The 12,192-nt window shown below is 36.4% G+C and overlaps 1 protein-coding gene across 1 annotated transcript in view; it reads left to right on the top strand.

The window, feature by feature from the left end:
- ANO5 (anoctamin 5) overlaps window positions 1-10,017 on the top strand; it is a 104,524-nt gene extending 94,507 nt beyond the window's left edge. The window contains exons 20-23 of the mRNA XM_077768053.1: window positions 1,892-2,097; window positions 4,347-4,525; window positions 5,840-5,945; window positions 7,850-10,017. Of these exons, the coding sequence (XP_077624179.1) occupies window positions 1,892-2,097; window positions 4,347-4,525; window positions 5,840-5,945; window positions 7,850-8,071 (713 nt within the window). The 3' untranslated portion in view covers window positions 8,072-10,017. The remainder of the gene's footprint in view (window positions 1-1,891; window positions 2,098-4,346; window positions 4,526-5,839; window positions 5,946-7,849) is intronic.
- The last annotated feature ends 2,175 nt before the right edge of the window (window positions 10,018-12,192 follow it).

Genomic DNA, 12,192 nt, shown 5'->3' with positions numbered 1-12,192 from the left:
CTGAGTAAAGGAAGTGTTTTTCCAGCTATTTATATTTATATATATATATATTTATATTATATATTTATATTTATATATATATTTATATATATTTATATTTATATATATATTATATATTTACTTTATATTTAAAAGTATGGATTACTTTTAAATCCCTGTCTCAGATTAGCTTGCATGGGTCTCCTGTTTGCCACACTGACAGCCCAGAGAGAGAATGAGTCGAAACACGTTCCCAGAGTCTGACATACATTTAGTGTCAGTCCTTTATTTCAGGCTGAAAAGAAGCAGGCTAAACACAGTTGTGCAAGGGAAGCTCACACTGAACACAAGAAATGCATAAAAAATGCTAAGGGTTGAACAGAGAAGAGATTTTTGAGGTGAAATTTTAGGAGGGATGATTGCGGGGGCTACTCGTAAAGTCTACTTGAGTGTTGCCTCTCAAATTACCTTCTCTGGTGGAATAATATTCTTCACTTACTCTCCAGTCCCATAATGACAGAATGAAAAAATGACCTGAAATTGTTACTGATTTTCCACTGTGATACATACATGATACCTGGATCGAAATAGGTAAATTTAAGACAAATCGAGAGAAGTCTATTTCCTATAGCTGACTGTAAAATTGGGCACTCTTTGCTTTAGGGGTGATGAGGCTGTAGTTTTGAATTAATTAGGTAAGTATCAAATGCATTTGTGCATAGATGCATTAGGGATTATCACTGAAAGTTTTAAAAATGAAATCAAGCTTTCATAAGAAAATTAGCTACCATTTATTTATGGAGACTCAGCCAAGAGTTAGTTTATTCTGGATGTTCAATGAACATTATCCCTACTCTTGAAGTGTTCTGCAGAGGAATTATTACTCACTGCATTCTGTTTTAAAGGATACTGAAATTTGGATAGGTTAGTTTGTGCTGTGGGCTTAAATATTTTAAGTAAAAACCTGGGATTTGAACCCAGGAAATTCAAGCTGTTTCCACATAACACTTCCTCTGAATTTTTGTCTCTTAGTTCAGTAGAGGTGTTCAGTTGATTTAGTAAATGGCAAGGCTGATTATTTTGAGAAATTCTTCTGAGAAAAGCTGAAATCCAGAAACACTTGGGATTCATCTAAAAATAGAGGACTAGTGGAAGAGTCTTTTCTTCTCCCTTTAGTGGGAAGCCATTCCGTGTCTTTTATTACATTTTTCACTCATGTGGGAAGCCCAGACTGCCAGGTGAATAGATTCTTGTACCTTAATCATTGTTGGAAACAAACAAAATCAGAAAGAGAAGTGAACTTACATAGATGCTAAGTCTTAATGAGAAAAGAGAATAAAATTTATTTAGAAAGATGTCAAAATAGTATAGAGGATCAGGACCTTAACAAACCTTAAACAATGTATTCATTCATAAGGCCCATAGTTGAGTGTATTTATACACCCAACACATGCTGACTGTTGGAAATGTACAAATGAATCGGTCATTATCCCTGATCTCACAGATTTAGCAAGACAGAAAAGCTTCATTACCCCACTAATGTGCCAATACCAGTGTAAAGACTGGGCCAGCATAGACCTAAACATAGCCCTGAAATAAAAGACTATGTTTTAAGAAGAATAAAGAGAATCTCTTATCTAACAAGAAGAGATGCTTCCTTCAGACAAGCAGATGTCAAAAGAAATAGCCAGGACAGAACTGAGTTGTATGTGCTCAGTTTCACCTTTCTATTCTAGTAACCAAGTAAGTCACTAGGCTTCCAATGAGGAGGAAGGAGTGGACAGATGGAAAGAGGCCTGGAGTGTTTAGTTGGTATAGATTCCTCCCAAAATGAGGAAGTTGCAGGAATTGGGCAGAATGTTCCCTTTTTCTCTTTCACAATAATGAGTTTACTATTTTTTTCCCCCTACAGTTATCCAATTTGGATTTGTCACATTATTTGTGGCCTCTTTTCCTTTGGCTCCTCTTCTTGCTCTCTTGAATAATATTATAGAGATCCGAGTGGATGCCTGGAAACTTACAACTCAGTACAGGAGACCGGTAGCTGCTAAAGCTCATAGCATAGGTGTCTGGCAAGACATTCTTTATGGAATGGCTGTCCTTTCTGTTGCAACTAATGTAAGTGGACCCATTTTGGTTGGGCGGCTTTGTATTTTATTTTGTTTTCTTGGGGATGGGGAGATGTGAATGATGCTTAATTCAATCTTTATTTATGTTGATTTCATCATGGTGACGGTCCATAATGATCAGTCATCCCTACACTTTTATGCACTAAACAACACAGAGAAATTCTTGACATGCAAACTCTTAGAAATACAACGAAAAATGTAAAACCACTGTCCTTAAAATACCTTGATATAGTTTCATAGCATGTGACAGAGTAGACGGAAAATATGTAATGGTATAAAAGATTTGAATAACACAATTAACGCTTGATTATACATGGGGTTGTTTAGTACAAATAGAGAAGATACAACATTTACATATTATGTTTATGGAGCACTTATTAAAAAATGATAATGAGAGTTCCCTGCGTGGATCAGTCGGTTATGTCCGACTTCGGGTCAGGTCATGATCTCACAGTTTGCAAGTTTGAGCCCCGCATCAGCTCTGTGGTGACAGCTCAGAGCCTGGAGCCTGTTTCAGATTCTGTGTCTCCCTTTCCCTCTCTCTCTGCCCTTCCCCCACTTACACTCTGACTCTCAAAAATAAATAAATATTTTAAAAATTGTTTAAATGGTAATGAAATTAAATTCTCCAAAGCAGAAATTTTATAATATCTATTTAGATACAATAATGGTATAAAAATTGAAGTCAATAATAAAGATTATAAAAAAAAATCTATCCACCTAACATTCACACTCTTAAGTAAGCTTTATTGTATAAAATGGAAGCAAAATTCAAACTATAAAGAGAGCTTAATTAAAATGAATACCTATAGGAATTAGCTAAAACCACAGAAAAATTCATAGCAACAAATGCTTTTATTACTGTTTTAAGTTCATTTTGAGAGAGAGAGAGTTTGAGAATATGTGCGTGTAAACAGGGGAGGGGCAGAGAGAGAGAGGAATAGAGAGAATCCCAAGCAGGCTCTGTCACGTCAGTGCACAGCCCAATGCCAGTCTCAATCTCACGAACCATGAGATCATGACCTGAGCCGACATCAAGAGTTGGACACTTAACTGCCTGAGCCATACAGACACCCCTGTATGCTTTTATTATTAAAAAAGAAGACTGAGTTAAGCACATCAGAAACTAAGGAAAAACATAAAACTAATCAACAAAAAAGCAATAAAAGAATTAATACAGATGCAGTCAGAAATAATCAAATTAGAAAATAAATAAAAAGCAATATTCTTCCTATGTGAATCAAGAGTTGGTTGAAAAGACATAAAACAAGCCAAAGTCTGACAATCTCAAACAAGAAGAAAAGAATTACAAGATACAGGTAAGAAAATTATGAGATGGTTATATGTGCCTTTATTAAAAAAATTTTTTTAATCTATTTGAAATTGTCACCTTTTTAGAAAATAAAAATTGCCAAAGTTTATTCAGTAAGTAATAGAAAACCTGAATGGATAAGTAGCTATAGAAATAATATTAAAAGTTTTTAGGGGCACCTCGGTGGCTCAGTCAACCGGCTTGGGCTCAGGTCTTGATCTCACTGTTCATGAGTTCAAGCCCCTCATTGGGCTCTGTGTGGACAGCTCAGAGCCTGGAGCCTCCTTCGGATTCTCTGTCTTCCTCTCTCTTTGCCCTACCCCACTTGTGCTCTGTCTCTCTCTTTCAAAAATAAATAAACATAACTAACTAAATAAATAAATAAAAGTTTTTAAGCTCTACACTGAAAATGTAGATGGCAGAGCTAGATGGTTTTAAATGGACTTACATAACCTAAGTTATGAACTTTGGGAAATTTACCATCACATGGTCTTCTATCTCTCCATTGCTTCCCAGCAGCCACCTACTAGTATGTGCATGTGCACAAACTTGCACCAGCGCAGGCACACGCAGTGTCCTTGCTTAACGAGTTGATTCAGCCAAATGGATTTGGTTAAGGACCGTAGAACTCTGCTGTGAAACAAATGGAAGAAATAACAAGGCATTGTGGAAAGACCATGGTTTTTGTAGCTAGATACATTTAGGTTCACTTTTCAACTCAGCCACTTTCTAGCTGTGAAACTTGGAATACTAATCATACATTTTAAAAGACCTATTTCATGTTTTAGACCAAAGACTCATATATTAGCATGATTTGTAAGGCCATTTTAATCATTTGCATCCATAGGGAACTGAGAAATATGCAAATCAGATATTCTTCAAATGAAATAGTTAGCTCAAGATCTCCCTCTTGCTTTGTCCTTTAGGCTTTTATTGTTGCATTTACCTCGGACATCATTCCTCGTTTAGTTTACTACTATGCCTACTCAAAGGATGCCGCTGCGCCCATGAAAGGATATGTCAATGACAGCCTGTCAACATTCCTGATAGCTGATTTTCCAAACCACACTGTGCCTTGGGAGAAACGAGATTTCACCACTTGCAGGTTCCCTTTTATATTCTTAGCTCTTAATTTTGCTTTTTAAATGCATTTTTTAAATTCTCCATTTTCTTCCTGTCTTATAATGTGAAGGATTTATTTGGGGCAATAAAAATCCCAGGTAAAGTGCATCAATTTTGGAATTCACTCATCATATGAATCTGATTTGGAAACATAGAATGTCCAAGAGTAAAAGAATATCATGGGTAAAGATAATATCAATTTTGAATTGTCTCTTATTATTTTAATTTATTGGGAAGAATTCCGACCAACAAATGCCTCTTGGTCCCAAAATGTAATATCTATAGACCATACAGCATGATCATATTATATATGCATTTAACCTACTTGAATTTAACTATGTATCCATAAAAAGAGGTAGAGTGGGAAAGGGAGAAATAATATGATAAGTTCATCACCCATCCCACTTAAATGGTTTCTTTCACATAGGAAACATGAAATTAGATTTGTGAACATATTTCCACACTCAGCATCTCATGTACTGTGAGGAGCTTTTTACTCTATGACTTAAAGATTATATATAATAAATACATATGACATAAATGTATATACATGTATGCATGTATATATACACGTATATACATAGACCCCTTAAACCTTAAGCCAGCTACTTCTTCCGGATTCCAACAAAGAAACAGCAAAATCTTGATAGAGGAATAATAGTATACTGTGTAAGAGCATGGATATGTGTCAGTTTTCTTGATTTCATCACTTCCTAGTTGGACTAAATCTTTGAAGAACATCAATATCTAGCAAGTTTGTAGAAAACAATGAGCTTCCAAGGTTGAGCACTAAGAAAAGTCCAGAAGAATAGTAAGAAAAACAAAAACAATGCACTGTCAAATAAGCCAAAAGAAAATAGAGTTTCAAAAAAATAGTCAACAACGTCAAGACTTGTTGTCAAAAGATCAAAAAAGATGAGGATTAGCATGTTTCTTCAGTTTAATGATAGGAGACAGTGTGTTTCAGGGAAGTGGTGCATAGAACTGCATTAAAAGTAGGAAGAGTGGGAACGGGGAGACAGCATCATTTTGCTAACGTTTTTAAGAAATATGACTTCGAAGGGCAGGAGAAAAGTTTCACTTGTGCCTTCTGCTACACCAAACTAAATATAAGTAACATGTGGCCTTGATTTTTACCTGTACCGAAAAGAAACATTTCGTAACAGCAGTTATCTTCCTATGACTTGACTTTTGTAATTAATTAAGTGTGTCTCTTGGAGAAATAATAAGAACTTATGCTGGGTCTCTGTTTGAAACCATAGCTAATATTTTTTTGGCATTTACTTCTGTTTTTCAGGTACAGAGATTACAGATATCCACCTGACCATGACCAGAAATATTTTCATAATATGCAGTACTGGCATGTCCTTGCTGCCAAGATGACCTTCATCATCGTCATGGAAGTAAGCCTTTCTTAATTGTGTTCCAGTTAGTCTGTCTTCTCCCTTCAGGTTTCTAAAGGTGTCTGCTCAGCAGAAAATTAGCATTATCTCAATAAATTATTTTTAAGGAAGTATTTGTTGTCCTAAAAAGCAGCTTGGGGATATCTTCAGTACAATGGGTTGCCTGTTATTACCTACTATTTTTGAAGATACCAAGGTGACATAAAAAAAGAAAAAATATGGCATCTTCTCTCAAGGTCAATAAAAGGACAGAGAACTCACTGATCTTACTGAGTATTTATTATGTACTGATTCCAGACACTATAATAATAACCCTGTAAGTTAGACTTTATTAGTGACTCCTGAAAAATGAATCTCAGACTCAGCAGAATTAGCAGTGGGTTTAAAGATAATCAGCTAGGGGCACCTGAGTGGCTCAGTTGGTTAAACATCTGACTTCGGCTCTGGTCATGATCTTGCGGTCCGTGACTTCGAGCCCTGGGTCAGGCTCTATGCTGACAGCTCAGAGATCTCACAAGACAGTTTATTGTTATTGGACGGTATTCATTTTTCTGGACACTTTGCTGGGCACTGTAAATCTGAAAACATACTTACCCTTCAAGCTGAGAAAATTTGCTTGTATGTATTTTTTTTCTTTTCTCTGTTCTGTCTTTCTGGAATTTCTATTTCTCAGGTGTTATACTTCCTGTTATGAAATTCTTATTGTTTATTTTCTCTCCTATAAGTGATAGTCTCCTGTTTTTGTCTTTTGTTTTGTTCTTTCATTCCTTCATTATTTCTCTTGCTTTTTAGTTCCCATTTTTCTGTTTCAATCTTTTTCTTTCACGTTAGACTTTCTTACATAATTGATGATTCTTGCCAACCTGCTCATACTGAAGAGTGAATAAATGAGAGCTGATTATAAGCTTTGTGTGCATAGAGGAAGAATGTCACTTGGTGGGTTTCGCTGGTGATGAGTTGGTGAGGGGACCTTTTCATTTGAAACCTATAAAATTTGATATCTGCCATTCTGATTTCACAAACTGGTTACGGTTTGTGAAAAATCCTCTGAACTCTTTTCTGTTGAGCTATTTTATGGCTACCTGTGTTCAGAGAGCTGAGCAACACAGAAGAAGACTAGGGATCTTAGGATTCACTGAATGTCACTTAGTTGCCATGTGTTCAATGTGGGGCCACTTCTCCATCCTCCACTGTCTCTGGTGCTCCCGAGTTCACAGCTCTCTGTTTTGATTTCTGCTGAGAGTAAACTACTCAGCTTTGCTGAGTTACTTGCTGCCAAGGTGAGGATGGAGAGAAGCAGTACCTGGGTGAAGGTGGGAGAGAGGTCCTGAAAATTCACCTGCTCCTACTTATACCATATTTTGGCTAATCCTCTTGTTTTCAACTCCACCCCCATGTATGCTTTCCAAGTCCCTAGGACCATCTTTCTTGAGCTTTATTGAAGATCTAAAATAAAGTTGGCTTTTGTCTTGTTGGTTTTTACCATCATCATATCACCAGTTGCAAGTTTAAGTCCCAGCTGTCTTCAATCTCTGGAGTCTGTTACTACTGTTTCCTTCTTCTTCTTCTTCTTCTTTTTTTTTTTTTTTCAACTCTGTGAGTTATACCATTTTAAAAAATTCCTTTACAAATATTTTATTGGGTTTTCAGGAGTGAGTGAGCACAGATATAAAAAGTATATTCAATAACCAAGATCAACTGAAATGTCTGTAATTACACATTTTAGTATGTATTTATTTGCTTAATGTTTGTCTTTCTGGGACAAGGACCATATCTTTTGGCTTTTCCTCATACTTCTGTGCTGAGCACAGTTTATTGAATGATTGAAGCGGTTTGTAAGTATTTCCTGCTGAACAGTTGACAATTCTAACAGTGTCCTCGATTTTCTTTTGTTTTTCCTCCAGCATGTTGTGTTTTTAGTTAAATTTTTGTTGGCCTGGATGATCCCTGATGTTCCAAAAGATGTTCTGGAGAGAATCAAGCGAGAGAAGTTAATGACTATCAAGATTCTCCATGACTTTGAGCTTAACAAATTAAAAGAAAACTTGAGAGCTAATTCAAGTGAACTTGCCAAAGAAGTCCTAATTCAGGAAAACAAAGCACAACTGGCTAAATCAGCAGTCTAATCAGCATAATGAACAAGCCACTAGATGCCTGTTAGGCTTCACAATCTCCCCTGGGTTTTGGGCCAGAGGCCAGAAGCCACATATCAGTTTCACCCTGCCTCCTCCTCCTTCTTTTTTAATTCTGAGTTTTCTGTACACTTTTACAGAGGCCAACTTTGTGAGGTTGGAAGAATACCACTTGTCTGCTTCATTGACTGAGCCCTCCCCAGATACTGTTTTCTGGAGTTCTAGAAATGATTGTTAAAAGTGCATATCGAATCAGAATAGTGAAAAATCATGGAATGTTGCAGTTTAGAATGAAACACTGGACTTGGGCTGTCCCATCATGTTCCAGTGTGTCTGCACATTTTCATGGTCTTCTACTGGGTGGTTTTATAACTTCTCCCCATCAAGAAAAATGTTGAAACGTGGAGAAAAGAAGTGAAGAAGCCTATTGAGCCGTATATATCCTGCCATCTTAGACCATGTGAATGAAAACCCCAAATCAGATGACTTAAGAAAACTCACATATTAAAAATGTTAAGTAAATATCATGGCAGGGGTTTGTTCCTGAAATCACCCTGAACAACTTAAGCTTCCATCAGAATCCCAGAGAGACCTTCCAGGTCAATACAGAATTGATTTTTCAAGAGACTGAACATTTGGGTTTCAACAAAAGTCTAACATCTCAGTACTTTTAAGACAACGTTTTGGTAACAGCAATTTCAAGGCTGGATTGTCTTATCTGGAAAACAGCATTAAGAAGTTGTTAGGTTGCTTCAGTTCTTCAAGTAAATGAAAGATATTGTAGAGAAGTCAGTGTGTCTTCTTAGTTAACAAACACAAGACAATGAATATTGATTAATTTGTTGACCTTAATCTAAAAAAATCGTTGAATTACTTTTAAAAATCATTTTTCTTCTACCATGCATATTTTGCATCATGAAGCCTGTTTGAGCATAAGCTCTTTGTGTAAGTTAGGTACAAGTTGTTTATGAAATTTGATCTCTCTCTTTAAAGCAATCTCGAATCTTCTAATGGGTTTATACTGTTTTCAATTGATGCATCACTCCATACAGTGCTCAGTGCCTTGTCCCTATGCCTTTGACACACAAGAAGTGGTTGTGCTGTTTATCTGACGTGATGGAACATCTCAAATGTTAGCTTGTTTAGAGAAATTGTCGATTTAACATCAGTCACGGAGTTTAACACCAAAAGTAGATCAACCAAGTAAGAAGGGGGTGATGGATTTTACAGCCAAGTGAAAATAAGTTAATTGAATGATTTCTCTCATATGTAGGCCTCTGGTACAGGTACACCTTTTCTTTTTTCTCTTAAAAAATACTTCATACATATTTTTAACACTATAGACTGGGAGATAGAGTTCAGTCATATAGTATTTGCATCCGTAGCTTCAAATTACATTTCGGTTTGAAAAGAATGTTGTTTTTTTAAGTTGTATACAAAAGAAGAAGTTTTATCACAAGATTTTTTTAAGTAGTGTTTCATTATTTGATACTAATACATTTTTGTAGAATTGCCAATTAAGTATATGGCAGCTGGTATTAATTAATGGTCAGTATTAAACGTTTAGAAGAGAGGATTAGGAATTTTATAAAACCATGAGACAGTTACCTCCAAATTGGCAGTAATGTTTTGTCATCCACTAGGTAGATTTTATAAAACATTTTTGTGTAATTTTAAATGATCTCATTATTGAAAAAATGATGTCATGTGAGGAGGAGATGTATTTTTTGCTTAACACCAGTCAATGTTACTATGAAAGAAGCCACAGATGCAATATCTTTGATTTGTCGAATCAAACTCTGTGTTACTACAGTGTTGTCCCTTGTGCACAGCTCATATGTATTGCTTTCTTCCTAGGTGCTAATAAAAATAAGGAAGAGTGTGGAACTTGGTTTCCTGGATATAAGTTTTAGTTTGTATAGCTTAACAGTATTTATAGATCTAGGGTGTTAAGATAAATAAAGACAAATGTAACTCGCAAAATTATCTGTACACTGTAATCTTAAAACAAAATCAACTCAAGTGTTGGGTTTCTAGAATGTATGGAGAAACTAGTAAGAGAGGAAATCATTTGAAGACAAGTAAATAGTTCCAGTGGTTGGTAGAACCATTGTGTTATTAACGGAGGGCTCAATTAAGAGACTACCAAGTGTAGGTTGAGATTTATCAGCATGGCTGATGTTTTTATCAATCGATCAAACCCAAACTTTTTTTTTCAGAAATGCTCCAGGAAACGTTTATTTTATTTGAAATAATTTTAAGTGCAAAAGCCAAAAAGTTACATAACCCTTTCCAAATGTCATCTCTAATCCTTGCCTTCATTGGTTTTTCTTTGCACACAAGAAGCAAAATCCACCTCAAAACATTTATTTTAGAGGAATCCATCAGAAGGGAGTATCTTAATTAGATGGGCTGCTGTCTTATTTTTCTGCATCTCGTGATTCCTCCTGGCTTTAAAATTCTTCTTTCAACTAAGCCATGAAGCAGCTTATTAAGGAGAATATGGAAAGAAGATGATAATGAAAAGGAGGGGCAGAGGAAGGAGATAAAGTGTTCTCTCCTTATGAAGCTGTGCTTGCTTCCATGGGGAGAGGTGCCGTGAGGCAGCCTGGTGCAGCTGTGGGTAGTGAGAGGAATGTATCACCTAAGGCATCTCTGTGAGGATGAGAGGAAAGCCCAAGAAGTTTCAAGTTGAAAACTACCAGGTGTCGAGAGTGAAAATTGGATTCTAAACTGATTGTGTAGCTTCAGTTGCTATGGGTAGCCCTGGATCTCTGTTGATGGATTCCGGTTGAGGGTGAAGAGTTTGTATCACTCATTCAAAAGGGGAATCTATATGTTTTGAAAGATCCTCTCTATAATAGTTGGTTTAAAAAATTTGTAATGTTTATTTATTTTTGAGAGAGAGAGACAGAGCGCAAGTAGGAGAGGGGCAGAGAGAGGGAGACACAGAATTCAAAGCAGGCTCCAGGCTCAGATCTGTCAGCACACAGCCCGATGTAGGACCCAAACCACAAACCATGAGATCATGACCTGAGCTGAAGTCAGGCACCCAACCAAGTGAGCCGCCTAGGCACCTCAATAGTTGTTTTTAATTAGCAATAGTTATTATGTTATCAAAGAATGTTAATAGGGAACATAGCGTTGCCAGAAGTACCATTGACTAGGCTTTGAAGTCTGACACTGTGATGGACTCTAACTATGACGTTATTCTTTTTCTAGACAGATTTTTACTCTTCTGCTTTATGTATGATTATTCAAGTATGTCAGCTCTGCCAGCATTATGTAAAAATTTCATAAGAATATTAAAAAGAATAGCATGGTTCAAAGTATATTAGATACCTGCTTCCATCCCCCCCTTCCCCTTACATTGGAATAGCATATTTTCCCTGTGAGTGATTCTGGGCCATGGTGTTAACCAAGAAAATGAATACTCCTTTTTCTTTTCTTTTGTCCACTTTATTCCCTTCCCCGAGGAGGTGGGTATGGAGGTATGCACGAAAAGTTGCTCTTAAGTAACATGTATGTAAATCTCAAGAGATTCAAACTCATGCAGTGAATAAATACTTTGACATGAATTCAATTTATTCTTCCAGTAAAACGTTGATATGATTCTTCCGAATTTGAGTGCCCTAAGAGATTTTCAAGCCTCCTTTATGTTTAGAAACATTAAAATGCATTACATGAAAAATGTTTATTTCACAAAATTCCATCTTTGTCGCATTTAGAGGTGCAGATTTCTTAAAAGTAAGAGGCTGTATGGTCCAGAAAATTTGGAAAAGGTGGTACTTTTGTTGTTTGGTCTCTTTATTTTTTTTTCTCCTTTGGGAGGTGATAAAGGTGAATAGAAAGACCCAAGGAGAAAGTAGAGTATATTGAGATATATTCTGAATATTTCCTAGCCTCATCTTTCTGAAAACACACACACACACACACACACACACACACACACAAAACCTACAGCTACGTGCATGGGAATTATCTGGACTATTTGCGTGAAATGCATATCCCCGCGCTCTAGGAACACAGTCTTTGAGGAATGATCTTTCAAAAATATCTCCCTGGGGCGCCTGGGTGGCTTAGTCGGTTAAGCGTCCGACTTTTGCTTAGGTCAT

This window comes from Crocuta crocuta, unplaced genomic scaffold (genome assembly GCF_008692635.1).
Source record: "Crocuta crocuta isolate KB4526 unplaced genomic scaffold, BGI_CrCroc_1.0 scaffold371, whole genome shotgun sequence".
NCBI lineage: Eukaryota > Metazoa > Chordata > Mammalia > Carnivora > Hyaenidae > Crocuta > Crocuta crocuta.
Note: the sequence above shows the minus strand (reverse complement) of the source record. Positions and strands in the feature narration are given on the sequence as shown.